At 34.3% G+C, this 21627-nt stretch overlaps 1 protein-coding gene across 2 annotated transcripts; it reads left to right on the forward strand.

Moving 5' to 3' along the window:
• Positions 1-240: 240 nt before the first annotated feature.
• Positions 241-17434, forward strand: PDC (phosducin). Of its 2 annotated transcripts, none has more exons than XM_058700492.1 (4): positions 241-349; positions 10720-10804; positions 14938-15089; positions 16522-17434. In XM_058700492.1, the coding sequence occupies exons 2-4, from the start codon at positions 10744-10746 to the stop codon at positions 17044-17046; spliced, it is 738 nt and encodes a 245-aa protein (XP_058556475.1). In that variant the 5' UTR covers positions 241-349; positions 10720-10743; the 3' UTR covers positions 17047-17434. The 2 variants fall into 2 exon arrangements, with proteins under 2 accessions (XP_058556475.1, XP_058556476.1); XM_058700493.1 differs by having other exon boundaries at positions 255-337.
• The last annotated feature ends 4193 nt before the right edge of the window (positions 17435-21627 follow it).

Genomic DNA, 21627 nt, shown 5'->3' on the forward strand with positions numbered 1-21627 from the left:
AAAACGGCAACTGAATTTCTGAGTGAAATTTCCATGCTGGAAAGAGATAATTTTTTTTCTTCAAATAACATAAAATAGGTGGACAAAGATTGTATTTACCACAGAACTTGAAGTTCTTCATTGTTTTAGTTTGTCTTTGCCTTACTGTTAATGAACAGGCTTTGTAAATCTCTTATGTTAATCCTATTACCTGTTCAGAGCTATTTCTGCGAGGGTCATCAATATTCAGGGATCTTAAATCTGAGCTTAAACCTGTCCAAGTTCAAGTGGAGTTCAGTAAACAGGCCTTCTCATCTACTGAACATAACCAAGGATACGAGGCACATAGAATCAAACTGTGAGTCTGCAGGTAATCTTCTTCATACAATTTTTAAAATTTTACCTTGGGGGAAAGAATACTGATTTTAATGCTCATGGGTGTTCTTTTAAAATATTTCAAAGTAACATTCAATAATGACTTATCTAACTGTAAAACAAATTCTGCGGATCTTTCCCTCTTAAAGAGATTGGCACTACTCATCTTCACTAATGTAAATTCAGAGTAAACACATAATTTTGAGTCTGATATTCCAGACTCAAAGATAGTTATTTCAGATAGTTAAATAAAACCATGAATAGCAAATTAATTTTGAAATTTAAAATTCTTCAGTCCTCCCTTTGAGTGAAGAGAGAATTGAGGGAAAGAAGGGATGATTCCTTGCACTTTGCATTTAAAGATATGACTCCTGAGCTGTGAAAGGGAGTATTACGCTCAGTGAGAAAGCATTCTCAGGCTTAGAACCAGGCACTTAACCAGTTGTGTGTTCTTAATTTTTGTGTTTTTTTTTTTTTTTTGTATTACGTTTTTGAGGTTTTTACAGGGAGGGGTTGTCTATTTAAGTGGGGATAATAATAGCTGTTTCAGAAGGTTACTTCAAAAATTTAATGACACAGAAGTAATGTTTTAAAAGAAAAGAAGAAAAGAATAGGGGCTTCTGGGTGGCTCAGTCGGTTAAGCGGCCGACTTTGGCTCAGGTCATGATCTCATGGTCCGTGAGTTCGAGCCCCGCATCAGGCTCTGTGCTGACAGCTCAGAGTCTGGAGCCTGTGTCGGATTCTGTGTCTCCCTCTCTCTCTGCCCCTCCCCTGTTCATGGTCTGTCTCTCTCTGTCTCAAAAAGAAATAAACGTTAAAAAAAATAAAAGTAAATAAAAGAAAAGAATACAGGGAGTTTGTGGATATTTGTTAAATTAGGTGCAATTTTTCTTTTGATTGATTATATTTTCTTCTATTTTGCCTCATTGTGGAGGTAATTATGATTAATAATAATCTTTACAGTTTGCCTCATGAAAATGAAGTAAAATTTTCCCATTGTTTTGTCATCGAGTTTTTTTATTAACTTCAAAAATAGCTTTCAACTATAGCATCCATTTATATATATATCCTATACGTATATATATCCTAACATTAAAGCTAGAAAAAATTTTAGAGGTCATCTAACTCATCATGGCAATTTTTTGAGTAAATATTATGTTTATAAAATGCATTTGAATTACAGAAGTTGTCAAAATATATATGAACCATTCATGATAATGCGTCTACTGTAATTATAACAGTAAGTGCTAAAGTAAGTATAGTTTCGAGATATACAGATATTCAAAACAAGGTATCTGCTCTGAATTTCCAGCAAGATTCCAACATTTCTATTTGCTTCAGAACAACTAAGGAAATGTCTGTTTGTAGTAAGAGCGAACTTGAATAGGTTAGTGTCTTTTTCTTTCATAGGAGCAAAAACTCAGTTATAATTTGGAAGCTTATATTTTCCCAGGATATTTGTAACTGATGATACTGGCTAACAAATAGAAGACTGCCATTTGCTATGCATTCCTGACATACAAATTGTTTAAAAGACTCCTTACATCTTCCACCTGTCCAGTCTCATTTATAACAAAATGAGACTCAAAACAATTTGAGAAGAATAGGAACCACTAACCATTATATATACTCTGCAGTGTCTCTTATTAAAGTTTCTATCACAATTCTTCTATCTAAGTTGTTATGAACTTTAGATACCAGGGAGAGTGAAAGTGATAAAGGGATGTTTTCGATGGCATCAAGGTGTGTGTTTTATATGTAAGAGAAAGAAAAGTAACGTTTGCTTGGTGTCAACCATTTGCTCAGCATCTATTTGTGACAGCCATTTTGAGGATAGTGTGTGCTATAATCCATTCATGATTCTGCGGATTTATTAAAAAAAAAACTTTCATTACGATAAAAAACAATGTGAAAGTTGACCTACTCCAAAATTAACAACTAGAATGACTAAAGGCAGCAACATAAATCCTGAGTATTGTAACTATCTCTGCAAAGTCCTCCTCCATTAAATAACCGAAATTCAGAAAAAATATATAAACCACTATGACAAAAATGGAAAATCAAATTTAAATCACCACCCCTCATTTTCCACTTATGCACTTTTCAGAAAATCTTACTATTGTTTCCCAGGCATTTTCATGTACATTTTATTAGTCTGTATTTCAGGCTAATTAGCCTGTATTACCTGTATTAATCAACCTGAATTAGCCTGTAATTCACCAAATGAATTTCCCCTCAGGTTTCACATTCTTAAATATCTTAAATGTTTTATGGCAAACAGACCTTACTAGAAGTATATCAAAGTATTAGGATAAAGATAACCAAAGTATTAGCATAAATCAAAGTATTAGGATAAACTTTAGTTAATAAAATAGAATAGAAAACAATTCTGAGATAAATGTATAATATATGTGTGACTGTGTACACACACATGTACACACACACACACACACACACACAAATATTCTTGGGTGGGAGAGATAATTAGACATAAGCAGTGCATAAATGCATTGATTCCAAAACAAAATTTATATTGATTTGACAACATCTATTATTAATTTTAAATATTTTATTTTAGTATTTAAAATTTGTAATTATTTACTAATTATCACTTTTGCTCAACATCTATTAAGTTCCTACAACTAAATATTACACATTTTACACGATACATTGCATATCATTTAATACTCACACAGCCTTTTGAAGTGGCCACTATTATTACTCCAATTTTACAAATAAGAAAACTAAAACACAGAGAGATTTTGTGATTTGTTCAAGGTCACCCAGTCAATAATTGGCAGGGCTATATATTTGAACCCAAGTGTTTATGTATTACTATGTTATACTGTCACTCGAAGTATTGTAATGCATGGTTCTTACCCACAAGAAGCTTAGCTACTCCTCAGAGAAGACATATATAATTAATCAATTGGAGAATTATTCAAGAAATTAACTGACATATTATGAGGCATAAAATTCCCTCTACATTGATACTGGACCTAACATAACATTACTCTTACTAGAAACCTCCAGTTCTCAATGTCAGTAAATAAAATAGAGAGGTGGGATAGAGAAAGAAGAAATTCTGTCTTATGTGAAATCATTATAGCTATCTTTATGATTTGAGAGGTAATGGAGGTCTCCACAAACCCAGTAATAACTCCTATGATATGACATGGTGCTATTAGACCTATCTGATGTGAAATTCCCAGCACTTTTTTACTAATAAAGGAAAAGCAGAACTGTTTGCTATAGGAGTCCAATATGACATTGGGAAAGATAGTCATGGCAAGGGTTAAAACATCTGACATTAATATATTAGCATTGGTGAGAACATTAGCCTGGCTTAGTTGATCAGATTAGTTCACAGTCACCTTGGAAAACAGGAGAGCACAGACCTAAGGAGATGTATGGTTAGAGGTAGAAAAGGGTAGGATGTGAAGCCCTGTAAGAGTGACACCCTTAATAAAGCACAGATCAAGGCACAAAATCAGGGTTTCTATCAAAAATAAGTCAGTCAGAGAAATACAAATACTTCATGATTCCATTCATGTGGAATTTAAGAAACAAAACAAACTATCATGGATCAGGGGTGGGGGAGAAGAGAGGCAAACCAAGAAACAGACTCTTAACTATAGAGAACAAACTGATGGTTACCAGAGGAGAGGAGGGGGGAAGGGGTTAAATAGGTGATGAGGATTAAGGAGGGCAGTTGTGATGAGCACCGGGGTTGTATGCAAGTGTTGAATCACTAAATTGAACACCTGAAGCTGATATTACACTGTATGTTAACTAACTGGAATTTAAATAAAAACTAAACAAAAAAGAAGTGAAGGTGAAGCAGAATTTCTATAGATTTTTCTCCACCTAGCAATTAAAAAATTTTTTTTCGCATTTATTTATTTTTGAGAGAGGGAGAGAGAGCACGAGTGGGAGAGGGACAGAGAGAGAGAGGGAGACACAGAATCTGAAGCAGGCTCCAGGCTCTGAGCTGTCAGGGCAGATCTCAGTGCGGGGCTCAAGCTCACGAACTGGGAGATCATGACCTGAGCCGAAGTCGGAAGCTTAACCAACTGAGCCACCCAGGTGCCTCTGTTTGTTTTATTTCTTAAATTCTACATGTGAGTGAAATCATTTTGTATTTGTCTTTCTCTGACTGACTTCTTTCACATAGCATGATACTCTCTACTTCCATCTATGTTGTTACAAATGGCAAGATTTCATTCTTTGTTATGCCTGAATATTCTACATTCTATTGTAGTTAGTACAGACACCAATACTTTCCTTAGGGCATCAGTGCACCCCAGAAACTGGCTAAGGAAATAACTGGCATTTATATTATTTGGCATGCAGGGGCTTCCTGCCCTATATTTTTATAGAGCCTTCTATGTTATCTCAGGAATATGGGTCTAGAAGCAGGGAAAGAACTAGTGAAGAATCCAAAAAAATGGACAAGTTAATCCTAGGTATGCCTCATTGCACTAATTGTAATTCTTAGACGATAGATGGTGAATCCTGAGAAATCAAGAGGCTGCAAGGCTTCAGAAATTAAGGAAAAGGCAGGCTAGGCAGACTCAGAAATAACAGCCAGCATCTACATAATTTAGATAATTTGTCACAAAACAGAACCAGGGGCTATGGACTGAATTGTGCCCCCCACAATTCATGTTGATGACCTAACTCTGTGATGGTATTTTGAGATACTAATTAGTAAGGAAGGAAGTAATGGTTAAATGAGGGCACAAGGGTAGGGCCTTGATCCATAGATTTAGTGTCTTTACAAGAGGGGACACCAGAGAACTCAATCTCTACACCATGCAAGAACACAGAGTAAAGGTGGCTGTTTGCAAGCCAGGAAGAGAAGCTTCACCAGAAAGCCCTGCCAAACCTTGATCTGGGACTCCTGGCCTACAAAACTGTGAGAAAATAAATTTCTGCCCCAGAAGACTATGGTATTTTGTTAAAATAGCCTGAGCAGACTAAGATACCAGGAAGTTATGTTTATGTGATTTCTGACAAATTGAAAAGAGGCAGACAGTTTGAAAGACTGAAGTGTTAGTTTTCAAATATATGCCACACATTGAGAAGATTTGGGGAGCTACATAATAATAGCACTAAGAAGCAAACAGACTTAATTTTAGAAATTGATCTTAAAGACTGTTTCAATTACATTTAAAAATTCAAATACCATTCTTTGGAGTATACAGTTAATTCTTAAGCGGTTGATACGAATCCCATGAGTGAAATATCACTTGGCTGCCCAGATCTCCATACAAAGCTAAGTATAATGTTTCCATAACTTTGCATTTTCTAGTTTCAGTTTGATACAGAACTGACATATTATTGCATATTACACTTGCTTTTATTTACTTATACTATTTATTTATTTATGCTGTTACACTCAGCATAAATCAGTGAGGTTTAATGCAAAACAGAGACATTTATCATTCAAGTAACTACTATCTCAAGGAATTTAGGGACATGGTAGCTTATTGATCGATTATTTTTCATATTCTCATCCTGGTTTTAATGCTTCTATAAAAAATTAGGCTGATTTATTTGGTTAATTCATTCATTCCTTTTAGCATTTTATTGAGGTAATGAAAGAACAGAAAAAAATGAGGATTTTTGAGGTTTGAGAGTCAGACAAATTCGGATTGAACCCTGGCTCTATCTACTGCTACGAGTTCTGTGAGCTTTGACAAGTCATGGAATCTCCTGAAACCTGAGAATCCATGTCTGAAAAATGAAAATAATAATTTTTTGAAAATTAAAAATAGTATCTATAAAGTATCTAGCACATAGTGGTTTCTTTTTAAAATGACTGCTGTAGGGGCACCTGGGTGGCTCAGTGGGTTGAGTGTCTGACTTCGGCTCAGGTCATGATCTTTCAGTCTGTGAGTTCAAGCCCTGCATTGGGCTCTGTGCTGACAGCTCAGAGCCTGGAGCCTCCTTCAGATTCCGTGTCTCCTTCCCTCTCTGCCCTCACCCTCCTCCACTCTCTGCCTCTGCCTCTGTCTCTCTCAAAAATAAACAACATTAAAAAATTTTTTTAAATGGCCGCTGTAACTTATGGAGTATTTATAACATGTGAAACAATTATAAGAAGACAAGAACAAGTAAAAAACTTGTTCCTGTCCTCAAAAAAGCTTACAGTAGTGGAGGAAAAGGAATGTAAAAATAAGTCCTAAAAAAATTGTTGTGGATGCTAGGAGAGAAGTCAATCTAGAGCATAGTGGGGAGATGACTCTAGTTTTTGCAAATCTACCAGCAAACTACAATAGTTAGTATTGAAGGCAAAGCTCTTCTTCAGAACACTGAGAATGTACAAGTCAATTGTAAACTAGATAGTCTGATTAGATCAGGTCAATATATTTAAAATGATTAACAGATGTCATCATCACAGTATCATGTGAACAAGGATAATGATAATAATGAAATAGTTTAGGGGTAGATTTGGGGTTTTTAAAGAGTTTTTTAAACTAATGTCTAAGAATTTTACTCACTTCCTTTCTATTCTAGATCATCACTATGGGAGGTGTTAGAGTTTTAAGAGCAAAGTGTGAGAAATGTTATTCCTTATCAGCCATTATTTTAAATTACTGTTAAAATCCTACACTAGGAGGAAAATAAAACCCAAACCTGGTAAAATTATATTTTAAACTATAGGTCTCATTAACATGTATATATGTCTAAAATCAAAAGGGAACAACATTACAGATTTTTATAATACATAAGATGGAAAATACAGTAACTGCTGAACCACAGCAAATTTGGGGATGGAAGCACTTTTCTGTCTTCTCGCCCTATTTTATCACCAATTTGCAATCACACACAGATGAGCTGATTAATACCCAAAGTCTTGTAAACATCCTATTGTTATTTTAAAACCTTTAACCCAGAGCAGACATGGAATTTTTTAACCACTAAGAATACCACTGCAAACCAAATGCTGATCATATGTTTTAAATGATTGTTGTACTGTATTACAAACATAAAATACATATTTTTATTTTATTTTACAGACTCACATAACACTCACTATGTGTCTGGATCTAAGCACCTTCCAAATACTAATTCAATTAATTTTAGGATACTAATGCTAATTTTGAAAAAGATAAGTTATTTGAGGAAATCAGAAAACCCCAGAGTGAGGTGATGACAGGGAATATTATTAATAGGAGTATAGATCAAAAACATCAATAAGTTAATTATACTGGACTTGTGTCTCCTCTACAGAATCTTCAAGCAGTGTCAGCAAATATGTTTCAATATGTTTCTTTCGATTTGTATCTGTTGACTGGTTTCCCTAGTAGTAAATAGTAGTAAATTTTATCAATCTTTGTACTCTAACTCAAATGAAGGCATTAGGTAAAGATGGGCTCTGATTTTTACTAAATAGACAACCTAGCTGACTTAGGTCTTAGTGTTTGTAAGTGTCATATTGGAAGAGTTTTGTTCTTCATGTAATTCAGAGCCTATGGAAATGCCGGCCACATAGTCTATTCTTAAAATATACTAATTGAATCAATGAATCAAGTTTTCCCCAAGTAATGGGATTATCTTTTCAGTAAACAAATTGGCAAAAGTCTTTTTGGAAAATGAATTTTTTTTTTTTTTTACTGGATTTCTAACTAGGTTGGCAAGAGGCAAGCCAAGAAGCAAGTTATGCTTCTTTTTCTTCAACATTTGAAATAAAAATTATCTTTAGATAGTCTTAATGTACTTATTGTGTATTTATTGTATTTACCATGAATCGTAGTTACCCCAAATTAGCTCTATACTTCTGCGGGCGGTGGGGGGAAGTCTGGTTGAGTGTCTTCTTCTCTAGGGACTAAAGAAATATTGAAGTTATCAAAAAGTTTCTATTACTTTGTTGTGAAGTGTTCTTTTGAAGCAAACTAATAAATATTCATTTTTTAAATGCAAAAATTATTTTTAAGTAATTGCAATAAGTAAGTAGCTTAGTGTTTATGTAGCTTTAATGTTTATTTATATTTGAGAGAGAGAGACAGAGAGAGAGAGTGAGCAAGCAGGGAAGGGGCAGAGAGACAGAGACAGAATCTGAAGCAGGCTCCAGGCTCTGAGCTGTCAGTACAGAGCGCAACACAGGGCTTAAACTCACAAACTGTGAGATCATGATCTGAGTAGAAGTCAGACGCTTAACCAATTGAGCCAACCAGACACCCTTAAGTAGCTTTTTAAATATAATGCTTATTTGTTTGTTTGTTTACTTTAAAGTAAGCTGTACACCCAATGTGGGGCTCGAATTCACCACCCTGAGATCAAGAGTTGTATGCTCTACTGACTGAGCCAGCCAGGTGTCCCTTAAGTAGCTTGTTTTAACTAACATTTATTTATTTCCATTTTCCTTTATTCTTTTTAATTACTAAATCCATCGAATTTTAATATTTTGATTACATCTATAGTTACATAAATATTGTGTAATAAATTGGTGTTCCCTTGATAGCTTTTTTTTAAGTGACTCAAACCATTTATTTTGCTTATATTCCCCCTTTTACATGAACATGAGAAAGACACACGATTTAAAATCCATATCTACAGTCTCCAAGAGCTCTCGACAGCCTTTGCTTAAAAGACTTTTCTTGTTCAAATGGATAAAATCAAATTGGCAAAGACCTTTGACATCCAGTGATTCTCAGTAAGGACTACAATGATAGAAACAATAAAATTATGGGGCGCCTGGATGGCTCAGTTAAGCATCTGACTTCCGCTCGGGTCATGGTCTCAGGGTCCTGAGTTCAAGCCCCACATCTGGCTCTGTGCTGACAGCTTGGAGCCTGGAGCCTGTTTCGGATTCTGTGTCTCCCTCTTTCTCTCTCCTCCCCAGCTCATGCTCTGTCTCTCTCTTCTCAAAAATAAATAAACGTTAAAAAAAAATTAAAAAAAAAAAAGAAACAATAAAATTATGAGACCACAAAATTATGTTAGGAGCAGAAGTCAAACCAAATAAGGAATCCAGACAAAGAGTTCTGGTTTACCATTCCATGACTTAGGAAAGCACCAAACAAATCAAATCCAAGCATAATCAATAAAGTCAATAAAAAAGTAAGGTAGGAATAAAAGCATAAGTTGGATGATATCATTGCTTAGAAATGGCTTTGAAAGAAAGAGGCAAAGAGGAGAAGGTAGAGGAAGAAAAAGTACAAAAGATGGTATACCCACTGTCAGTAAATCCTCTCTCACTTAGAAATTTCAGAAAAGTCACATCTATACGGACCCGCAGGGAATGTGTTAGTATGTATAATAGAGTTTTCCAGATGTTGGAAAGATAACTAAGTACATAAGTTGGATTTGATGTGAACAAAGAATAAATAGGTTCTATATAATGACATCAAAGAGTTTCCCATGAATAAAACTTCATGTACTTTTGGTAGATATTGTGACATATTTTATTTAGTCAAAATTCTATAGGCATAGTGACTAATTGTTATCTGCTTGTTGGGTGATTTCACCAAAACTTGCTTGATGGTCTGGAGAGATGTTATGCAATTAGTTTTTGAACAGCACTGTTTCGTAGATCATTATTCGTTAATGCCAGTTCAGAAGCTGGATTTGTCAAACCATATTGACAAAATGACTCTACTTCCGTATGTTAACTTCCATAAGAGTGTAATGACTTAAAATTTAGCTCTACAATTGAATCTAGGTTCAAATTTTTGCTCTACCACTTATTATGCAATCATGGACAAGTAACTTAAACTCCCTGTCCTTCAGCTTCCTCAGTTGTAAAATGACATTAACAATTATCTCCGCCACATATGGCTATATGAGAATTAAATGATTTTTGACACATAAAGTAATTGGAACAATGTCTGCACATAGTATTCATAGTAAGTTTATAATTATTATTAATTTTAAAAGTGTTGTTATATAAAATGTTGGGATATAATTGTATGATATTTGGTAACAAAATAAAAAACTATGTAATAAATAATGTTCACTAAGTACATAGATTTAAACTGAAGGCTCTTTAAGTAAAAACAAACTATGAATTATGTAAAATATTTAGGTCAAAATATCTTTAATAACATAAACATTACATTGATGTCCTTTTACAAGTCAGACAGAAACATACTGAACACTTTATCACTTAGTGATAACTCTTAGCCTACTGTGGAACTTGGCAGCAGGAGAATAATAGAATCTCATATATATATATATATATATATTTTTTTCAGATTCAAAAAATTAAAATTAAAAACTCTACCTTTGGTCTACTATTGTTTACAACTGCAAAGAAAGTTCATAGTGGGAGAAGTTAGGAAGGAGCTTAATTATACTGTACATAGAAAGGTACATATGTATACATATATAATCATTACTTCTTTATTCATACTATAGATTATATCAAATCTAATCCCTAAAATGGAAGAAGCCAAAAGCCAAAGTTTGGAGGAAGACTTTGAAGGACAGGCTACCCATACAGGTAAGCAAATCTAGAAGAAAATAATAATTATTAAATTAAAGTTAAATCTGGAGATCTTTAATGTTCTTATTGCCACTATTCAGTATGAAATTTAAGTAATATATTTGAATGGTTTCATGGAATCATCTAAAAATATTTGAGTGGAAAAATGAATGTGAAGTCAAATACTCTTAAGCAGTTTTATTTAGATGTCAAAAATTGAGAAAAACATTTATTATTGAGAATTTCTTACTGCCCAACTATTATAAGACCTTTCTATGTACAGTATAATTAAGCTCCTTCCTCTCTAATTTCTCTCACTATGAACTTTCTTTGCAATTGCAAACAATAGTAGACCAAAAGGTAGAGTTTTTAATTTTAATTTTTTGAATCTGAAAATCTAAAGAAATGATAAAACATTCTTAAATTAAATGCATTTCAGTATTTCTCCAGAAAACATTGACTTCAATTCATTTCACCCAGAGCCCATTTTCCTAATCTGTTAAATTGCACACGACTGTGTATATGCCTCTACTAAGAGTTTAAAAGTCAAATAGCATGGCTCAAGTTTAAAAGTTCGGTTTGTAGGGGCATCTGGGTGGTTCAGTCAGTTAAGTATCCAACTCTTGATTTCTGGTCAGGTCATGATCTCATGGTCATGCCCTGTGTCGGGCTCTGCGTTGAGTATGTGGCCTGTTTAGGATTTTCTCTCTCCCTCTCAGAAAAAAAAAGATGTTTGTACCTCTTAAGCCTCTTCACTTATTTTGTAAACCCTAAAGTAATATAATATTATTGTCAACTATACTTCAGTTAAATATAATATTAAATTATATTATAAATTATATTAATATATGTACATATATAAATATAAATATATATAACAAATTATAAATTATATTAAATATAATATAAATATACTGTCAATTAAAAAATAAATAACATCTTAAAAATAAGTAAAAATAACAGTTTAGGGTTTTTAAAAAACTCTTTTGACTCTTATTAAATTAATACTTTCCTCTGTCTTTTAATAATATGAAATGGAGCCTTTAAATTTAGAAAGAAGGTTGAATGAATTCACATGAGTACTTTAAAAAAAATTTTATTTATTTTGAGAGAGAGAGAGAGAGAGAGAGCACAAGTGGGGAGGGGCAGAGAAAAGGAGAGACAGAATCCCAAGCGGGCTCCACACCATCAGCGCCTGATGCAGCGCTCCAACTTACTAACAGTGAGATCATGATCTGAGCCGAAATCAAGAGTCGGATGTTTAACCGACTTAGCCACCCAGGAGCCCCAAATTCACATGAGTACTTAACAAAATGCATGGGAATTCATTTTATAATGACACTGTGAAGAATACCTTTCTAATTATGGCACAGAACCAAGAAACCATAAAAGAAGATTGATAAATTCAGCTATAAAAATGAGAAGGGAGAGAGGGAGAGAGGAAAGATGGAAGGAAGGAAGGAAGGAAGGAAGGAAGGAAGGAAGGAAGGAAGGAAGGAAGGAAGGAAGGAAGGAAGGAAGGAAAGAAGGGAGAGAGGGAGGAAGGAAAGAAGGCACCAATGAACAAACAGAGGGAGGGAGGAGAGGAAGGGAGAAAGGGAAGAAAGAATGTCTGCTGTCTGATAAGTCATTAGTAGCAAATTCCAAAAAGCATTTAACAAATTGGGGGAAACCAGCTGGAATTCAATTGACAAAGAGTTAATTTCCTAATATATACTGAAAGCTCTTACAAATCAGTAAGAAAAAAAAGCAACAATCAAATGGAGAAATGAGCAAAAGATAGGTCAATTAAAACAACAACAACAACGACAACAGCACTGGGGCACCTGGGTGGCTCAGTTGGTTAAACACCTGTCTCTTGGTTTCCGCTCAGGTCATGATCTCACAGTTTGTGAGTTCAAGCCCCACATGGGCTTTGTGCTAACAGCATAGAGCCTGCTTGGGATTCTATGTCCTTGTCCCTTGCCCCTCCCCTGCTTGCTCTCTACCTCTCTGTCTCAAAACTTAAAAAGTAAACATTTTAAAAATAGCACTTATGGGGCACCTGGGTGGTGCAGTTCATTAAGCTCTTGGTTTCCGCTCAGGTCATGATCTCACGGTTCGTGGGTTCGAGCCTGCATCAGGCTCGTCAGAATCTGCTTCAGATTCTGTGTCTCCTTCTCTCTCTGTCCCTTCCCTGCTCAAACTCTGTCTCTCTCTGTCTGTCAAAAATAAATAAATGTTTAAAAAAAATTTAAATAGCACTTATGAAATTAGTACTATTGTGAGATACATTTTTTTCATACAGTTTGTAAAAGTAATAAGTTTAATAACACACTTTGGAAAGAGGCATACTCATATATTACTGGTAGGAGTGTAAATTGGCACAACTTCCTTAAAAGTAGTATAGCAGTATCAAAATTAGAAATGTATATGCTTTTAGGGGCGCCTGGGTGGCTCAGTTGGTTGAGCATCTGGCTTCAGCTCAGGTTATGATCTCACAGTTTGTGAGTTCGAGCCCCACATCAGGCTCTGTGCTGACAGCTTAGAGCCTGGAGCCTGCTTCCAATTCTGTGTCTCCCTCTCTCTCTGCTCCTCCCCCGCTCATGCTCTGTCTCTCTGTCTCCTTCAAAAATAAATAAAAACATTTAAAAACATTAAAAAAAAAAGAGAAATGTATATGCCTTTTGACCAAGCAATTTTACTACAATAACCTATAGACAGAATTGCATGGATAAAAAAAAAAATGTATGTGCAAGTTTCTTCATTCAGAATCATATATCATAGAAAAAATGTGGAAGCAACAATATACATCAATAAGAAACTACTTAAGCAATTTAACATCTACACAATGGAATGCCATGCCCCCATTTTTTTAAAAAAGAGAAGATCCTCTTTATGTATGTATATGAAAAAATTTCTGAGATATATTATGAATTTAAAAAAGCAAGGTGAGAAAAAGTATGTATAATATACTACCACCTGTAAAAATAACGAGAGAAAAAGATGCCCTTTTCTGCACATATAAACACATGCTATACACATGCATATTTTGCATAGACAGAAAACATATCTAGAAGTTGAAGACTATACAAGTAAACAGAACACAGTGATTGACTGAATATAATTTTTAATATAAGTAACTTTATATTAAAAGTACATATTGTATATTATGTATATGTATATTTATTTTATTATTTTTTGAGAGAGAGAGAGAAAGGGGGAGAGACAGAGAGAGAGAGAGAGAGAGAGAAAGCAGGGGAGGGGCAGAGGGGGAGGTAGAAAGAGACCTGAACTGAAATCAAGAGACAGACACTCAACTGACTGAGCCACCCAGACATCCCAATATATTATATAAATTTAAAAATTATTAGAAATATGGGGGAGAAAGTGAGTATATCCACATATATAATACAATATTAAAAGTATAGATAGGGCTAATCTTTAGTGAAGGATATTTAAAACTCCATATTTTCAAGAATTTAGACCTTCCAAACACTGTTATTATTTATCACGGCTACTAAACATCTGAATTCCAGTTGGATCATCCTTGATTTTATTAATTTTTCCTAAATCTTCAAATCCCAGCTTTTCTACATTTGTAAAAGGTTCTTAAAATCTTAAAAGGAACTGGATGATTATGTAATAATTTTCTTAAAGCCATTTTGGTTATGTTAATTGAGATCAGGCTACTCTCACTGGTTGTCTTGTATGTGCTATTATTATTGTTGTTTCCTGGATCTTTATATCATTTCAATTTATTTCCCTAATAATCCGAGTATCCTTTGTTAATAGTGGGTGCCAATTTTAGTTTATTGCTGAAGCTTCCTTCTTATTAATAAAAGTGCCATTTATCTAGTTTCTCTCTACATTCTAATTTCTAACAAATTTACCCTCAAATTTTGCCAATAGTTCAAAGTGTATAATTTGTATTTTCATTGATGTAGATGTTTCAGAAAAATTCTTAGCCATAACCCATTTAACAAGATTAATTTGGGAAAACATTTTTATGAGCGGGGCAGTCAAAAATTTTTAGCCAAAACAAGATGTTCGTTTCCGATGCAGAAGATGACAAGTCTATTCCCATGGCAATATTTAATACAAATTTAAGTTGTATAAATAGTCGTTTTGAAAATAAAAAGGAAAACAATTTGTTTTTTATTTTATTTCAGGACCCAAAGGAGTAATAAATGATTGGAGAAAGTTTAAATTAGAGAGTGAAGACAGTGATTCAGTTCCACCAAGCAAGAAGGAGATTCTCAGACAAATGTCTTCTCCTCAGAGTAGAGATAACAAAGACTCAAAAGAAAGATTCAGCAGAAAGGTAAGGAGAAATCAATAATAAATAACTTACAATGTTTTTAGTCAAAATTACTTGAAAGAATCACTTTAGAGATATTATAAAATAGATATATTTCAAAAATATATATTATAGTATTTATATTGGCAAAAAAACAGGAAATGAAGTGAATGCCTGTGAAGATATTCCATATTTTAAAATGTATAGCAGCTATTAAAAGAATTAGTTACAAATACATGAGCTGACTTACAGGCAGTTCTATAATATGAGAAAGCAAGATACAGAGTATGGTAAATTATACAATCCCATTCTCTAGAGCAATGGGGAAAAAAACCACATCACTGCATATATTTTTATGCTTATATGATTATATGAACATGTGTGTAAAAAAGTAGGGAAAGACACTCACCAACTTGACAATATTGGTTAGTTGGAAGGATGGGATTGGTTGAGAGATCTCAACTTCCTTTTTCCAAGTAGGAGAAAGAAGATAAGCAGAATAAACCACTTTTTTTTTAAGGTATCATGATTTTTTTAAAGCAGCATTAACAAAAAATCACAGTAATTTACTTGTCATATAATGTGTATTTCCATGTGATATGTTAAAAGATGATCTCTAAAATGTTAATGGAGATAAACTCAGAATATTAGAGTGAGGAAATTTCACTATTTCTTCCTTCCTTCCTTTAGCTTTTAGGCCATTTTTGAATCCTTATAATTAGCATGCATTATCTATATAACAATAACAATAATAATCATATTAATTAAAAACCCATAAAGTGATTTCCATTGTGGAATAAATCACCTTATGGATTATTATCTCTAAACCAGTGTATACCATTCATTATATATTAATTCTCAACAGACTGCATCAGAAACATAACGGCATTTTTGAGTGACACATTTAGATTGTCTGTCTATACCTTTTTATTTTTTATGAAAGCCACTCCAGGGTAGAACTTGCTGGGATTTTTTTACCCAAAGTTCAGCGGCACATTTCTTACTGGTGATCATCTCGTGGCTCCACAAATATTTAGGCATGCTCTAATCATGAAATAGTTATGAGCTCCTATTATATGCCAGACACTACAGCAGATAGTGAAGAGTGATGAATGAGACAAAATTCCTGCCCCATGGGACCTATCAGTTATAAAAACTATTATTAAATAAATAAATAAACAACACAATCTCAGGTAGTGTTTATTGCTATGAAGAAAAATAAACCAATATAATGAATAGAGAGCATAGGGTGGGCATTCTGTTAGGTGGTGTAGTCAAAGAAGGTGACATTTGAACAAAGACTAAAAGTGGGCAAGGAGAAGGCCTTCACACCACGAGTGAGGTAGGATGAGGGGGAGAAAATAGCACATGCAAACTTTGAGTCTATATGCTTTTGTGTCTAAAGCATGTAAATTCTGACTGAATGATCTCTGTCATTTCTTGTGTTTATTCCTAGATGAGCATTCAAGAATATGAACTAATCCACCGGGACAAAGAAGATGAAAATTGCCTTCGTAAATACCGGAGACAGTGTATGCAGGATATGCACCAGAAGCTGAGTTTTGGGCCTAGATATGGGTTTGTGTATGAGCTGGAAACTGGGGAGCAATTCCTGGAAACTATTGAAAAGGAGCAGAAAATCACCACAATTGTTGTTCACATTTATGAAGATGGCATTAAGGGCTGTGATGCTCTAAACAGTAGCTTTACATGCCTTGCAGTTGAATACCCTATGGTCAAGTTTTGTAAAATAAAAGCTTCTAATACAGGTGCTAGGGACCGCTTTTCCTCAGATGTACTCCCCACACTGCTTGTCTACAAAGGTGGGGAACTCATAAGCAATTTTATTAGTGTTTCTGAACAGTTTGCAGAAGAATTTTTTGCTGGGGATGTGGAGTCTTTCCTAAATGAATATGGGTTACTACCTGAAAGAGAGATACATGCCCTAGATCAGACCAACATGGAGGAAGATATTGAATAAAGAGTCACTATGTCAACATCTCATATTTCTCCTTTACAAGTTGAGCATTGATTTTCATAGTATCCATATTCCTTTAGAGAACACCAAGTATGGCCATGGCTATTTTAATTTGTGGGAAAAAAAACATGTACACTAAAAGTATTTACTTAGCATTTCTTAGTTACTTAAATGCATAGAAGTCTTTACTATAAAACATTGTAGTGTTCAGCCACATGCTTGTAGACAAAGAGAATATGAATAATGTGACAGTTTTCAAAATCCCTTTCAAATTATGTGTTGGCTTTTTTACCCCTTGTTTTTTCCTCAGTGTTATTATTTGGGTTTTCAAATTACACTATCAATTATAATTTTTCTAGTGTGATAAGAATAAAGTCTCACAAGGAAATAAGTTTTCTTTTTGAAGTCTTTTCTTTCTTGAGTATTACATTATCAAGGTCCTAAAAACATTATATAACCCAAAATACAAAAAAAAAAAATCATTAAGATACACACACACACACACACACACACACACACACATATAAACTTAGAAACATTGTGTCACATTAAAGTTGCAAAAAAAAGTAGTATTTCTTTTAAATACAATTGCAGAAGCTAACCTTATTTAGGAAAAAAGGCAGAGTAGTAGCAAAGTCTTTTTATTCTACAGACAAAAAATTATCTAGTAGTGATAATAATTACAACTATACAGATATCATTTTTTAATTTTTATTTTTATGGGCCAGCATTTTATACGTATAACATCTAATCCTTTTTTAATTTTTTAATGTTTATTTAATTTTGAGAGAGAGAGAGAGAGAGAGACAGACAGACAGACAGAGCATGAGTGGAGGAGGGGCAGAGAGAGAGGGACAGAATCCCAAGCCGGCTCCAGGCTCTAAGCTGTCAGCACAGAGCCAGTTGCGAGGCCCAAACTACGAACTGTGAGATCATGACCTGAGTTTAACCGAATGAGCCACCTAGGCATCCCCTAATTCTTTTTTTAAACGTTTATTTGTTCATTTATTTTGAGAGAGAGAACACGTGCATGTGCGTGAGCAGGGGAGGGGAGGAGAGAGAGAAAGATAGAGAGAAAGAATCCCAAGCAGTCTCCATGCTGTCAGCGAGGAGCCCAATGCAGGGCTTGATCCCATAAACCGGGAGATCATGACCTGAATCGAAATCAAGAGTCAGATGCTTATCCAACTGAGCCACCTAGGAGCCCCTATAATGTCTAATTCTTAACCACAATTCCACAAGTAGATAGTATTATTCGACTTTAAAAATGATGAAACTGAAGTTCAGAGACCTATTTCTCTTGAAAACACTTGCAAAACTCTCCTCCTACACAAACAAATGGAAATGCAAAATAAAATATAATTTGAAAAATGTTTTTAAATGCATGAATGAACTGAGCAAGAAGATAAAAGAAACTTCTAGGGGTCTGAATCACTGTAGGAAATAATGGTGAGTGAGAGCTGAAGCACTAAGGCCCGTATATGAAGACATAGTGCTTGATAAATCATCAAAAATTGGCTCCCTGTAGGAAGTGTGCTTAAAACAGTTTTGCCTATTTTCCCCTGGTGGACCAATGTTCAAATCAGACTTTGTCACAAGTACTAGTCTCCAGTTTCCTAAATGAAGACTTTATAGATTCTCATTCCTTAAGCCTTTTATAGATTTTCTTCCTACTTCAAGCACTTCACCTTCCTCATATTTCACTGAGAAAATAGAATTTATCAGACGAGCCCTACTTCACCTTTCCATCACCAATCTACAATGTGCACCTGCATGTAAACACTGTTTCCACTGACGTTATAACGCAAGTGTCCATGCAGCTGAGACTCATGACTAAACTGAGCAGTAGAGCCAACCTTCTCACCCATTTTTCTCCTGCAAGTGTTTTCCCTCTCATTTCATCAGGTTTCACCCTTTCTCTTTGTCATACTATTCATATTGGCTTGTAAATAAATTTTAAAATTGCCCACTATGTAAAATATACCTAACTATAATTTAAAATTTCCAGCTATTCCTCAGTTCCCTGCTTTCCTATACAGTCATATCTCTCAAAAGAACTATCTACAGCCACTATCTTTGTCTTCATTTCCATTTTTTTTCATCCCACTCCCATCCAGCCTTTGTCTCAAACACTCTAATTACAGTTGAAGTCATATTGTCAAACTTAGTGGGCAATTCTTATTCCCTATTTTATTCTATCTCTTAATAAGCATATGTCAGAGCTGCTCACCTCCCCTCTTTTTGAGTCACTTCTTTCGGCTTCTTTCAAAATACACTGTTTGTTTGCTTTCTATGCTACTGACTATTTCATTTAAGTATGAATAGTCTTCTTTGCCAAACACTCATCCAAGGTAGCCCCCTTCTGTCCATAGTCTTAAATATCACCTTACATTCAGATCACTTTCAAATTCACATTTCTACTTTCACCTCTCTCCTAGACTACGAAACCCTGTGTCTCAACTGGAGAAAGAGAATAAAGGAGAAAAAGAATGGGAAAGAAAAAGAAGGCCTGTAATTGTTGTAGATATTGGTGATACAAATATGGGTAATATAGAATTCCTAGCTATGGCCAGCATACATTGACAAGTCCTTAACATATAGTCATTGCAATTGGTAGTTTCTTTTAATGAACCTAAAATTCCATCTTCTATTCCTCTTTGTAAATTGGGAAAGGCATTTTAAATATCCTCTGGCCTGTTTCTAAGTTGGTGAATTCTAGACATATCACAAGGAGGAAAAGTTCTAGGAGAGATACATGCAGGGCAATTACATATAAAATAAGAAACAAAAAAAAATAGTCCAACTGTTTTCTCCTATCAAACAATTGCTAACAAATTTGTTAATCCTTTATGGAGTTCTCTGCTAGGGAATTAATGGACTCAAAAAGCCATAGAAACAAACAAACAAACAGGATCTTCATATGAGATATTAATAATGACAAAACTCCTTAGTGGAATGTCTCTTTAGATTGACATTAATTCCATGAGCTGGAAGTAAATACTTAAAAAGATGATGACAAGGCAGTAAGGAATGATAGTCAAATGGATATCTTTAAAGAGAACAATATTTTAAGAATGTAAGTTCTCAATCGCTAGTCTTTAACTACAATGTGATACAGCTTTGTAGGGCAGGGGTAGAAAAGCATAGTTAAGTAGTGAAAAAAGTTTCATCTATTAAAAAGAAGAATAAAAAGGAGTGCTTTGAAAGATTCCTTCAATGAAAGCTTTACTCTTGTATCAACTGTGCATTTAGAATAGAGAACTAGCAAGCTTAAGCAGGACTGAACCCAGGAATGTATTTAACCCATAATTGCCAAAACAAAAGTAACTAGGTGGCACCTTTGTAGGGAGTAAGTGATGATAGCAACCATTCTCAAAATAAGCACTTGGTGACTAATGGATGCCAGAATGCAGCTTTGATGGTAACACTCATCAGAAAGAGTCGGACAAAAGGCAGGATTTGACTAGAATATCTGAAACCCGCTGCTGCAGAAATCCTGGATTACAAACTCCCCTCATGTAAACACTCATTCCGCTATTACGTTTGGCAGGAGAAGAGATCATTTTTGTCTCAGCAAAAGAATGAAGTTTAAATGTAAAGGTCTAAAATGCTGTAACATGCCTCATAACAAACCACCCAAATAATAAGGGGAATAGCCTTGGAAGAACCAAGAGTGTCAGTTGCAAAGTAATATTAAAATAAGAGAAATATTTTAGGGAACAGCAAAATTATCTTAGTAAGTGAGAAGCTTATTCATTCATTCGTTCATGAAATATTTATGGATGAGCTGCAATGTGCCATGTAGTGTTCCTGACCTTAAGGAGCTTACAGTAGAGAAAGGAGACATTTAAACAAGCAATAGGTAATGCCTGCATCTATATTCATGTATATATTAGTAATGGTGGTTAATAGCCTGAGCACTGGTGCCAGACTACCTGGTTAATTCAGTGATCTTGAGTAAGTTAGTTAACCTCTCTGTACCTATTTCCTCATCTGTCAAATAAGGATAATCATAGCACATCCTCACTGGACTGTGAGGAAAAAGTGAATAAATCATGTAAACAAACTACTTAGAACAGTGCCTGTTACATAGGTATTACTCAAGTGTTATTATTATTATTATTATTATCATTATTACTATTACTAACAGATACTTATGAAGTATAATGGTACATACAGTACATAGATACAACCTCTGAAAGATATGCTCATGTAAATAGAAGCTAATTTACGAAGATGGTGGGATGCAATTCATCTATCCCAAACACCTCACACACATTCCTGCATATAAGGACCTTATTAAAAATTCTAAATATTTGAATTGAATGAGAGATCTCCCCAAAAATTGTCATTTCAAGTTGACTGAGGATACCATGATAAATATAAGTTAAATTATTTCTAAAAACAAAAGTGTGAAATAAATATTAACACACACACGAGAAAGAAATCTACAGAGTTTTGAGGACTATTATACTGAATTTTTTTTGTACAATATAATCATGATCATATACTTAGTTGTTCAAATATATCTTGTAAACTATTACCTCACGATAAAGTTTTGATTTTCTTTGTTTTCTTTATCTA

This window comes from Neofelis nebulosa, chromosome 15 (assembly GCF_028018385.1).
Source record: "Neofelis nebulosa isolate mNeoNeb1 chromosome 15, mNeoNeb1.pri, whole genome shotgun sequence".
Taxonomy (NCBI): domain Eukaryota; kingdom Metazoa; phylum Chordata; class Mammalia; order Carnivora; family Felidae; genus Neofelis; species Neofelis nebulosa.

What these genes read in the sequence shown, in the direction of transcription:
- PDC (XM_058700492.1), top strand. Translation starts at nt 10,744, where the DNA reads ATGGAAGAAGCCAAAAGCCAAAGTTTGGAGGAAGACTTTGAAGGACAG. An exon ending in AGGACAGGCTACCCATACAG is followed by an intron (nt 10,805 to 14,937) that starts GTAAGCAAATCT and finishes ATTTTATTTCAG; the next exon opens with GACCCAAAGGAGTAATAAAT. An exon ending in AAGAAAGATTCAGCAGAAAG is followed by an intron (nt 15,090 to 16,521) that starts GTAAGGAGAAAT and finishes GTTTATTCCTAG; the next exon opens with ATGAGCATTCAAGAATATGA.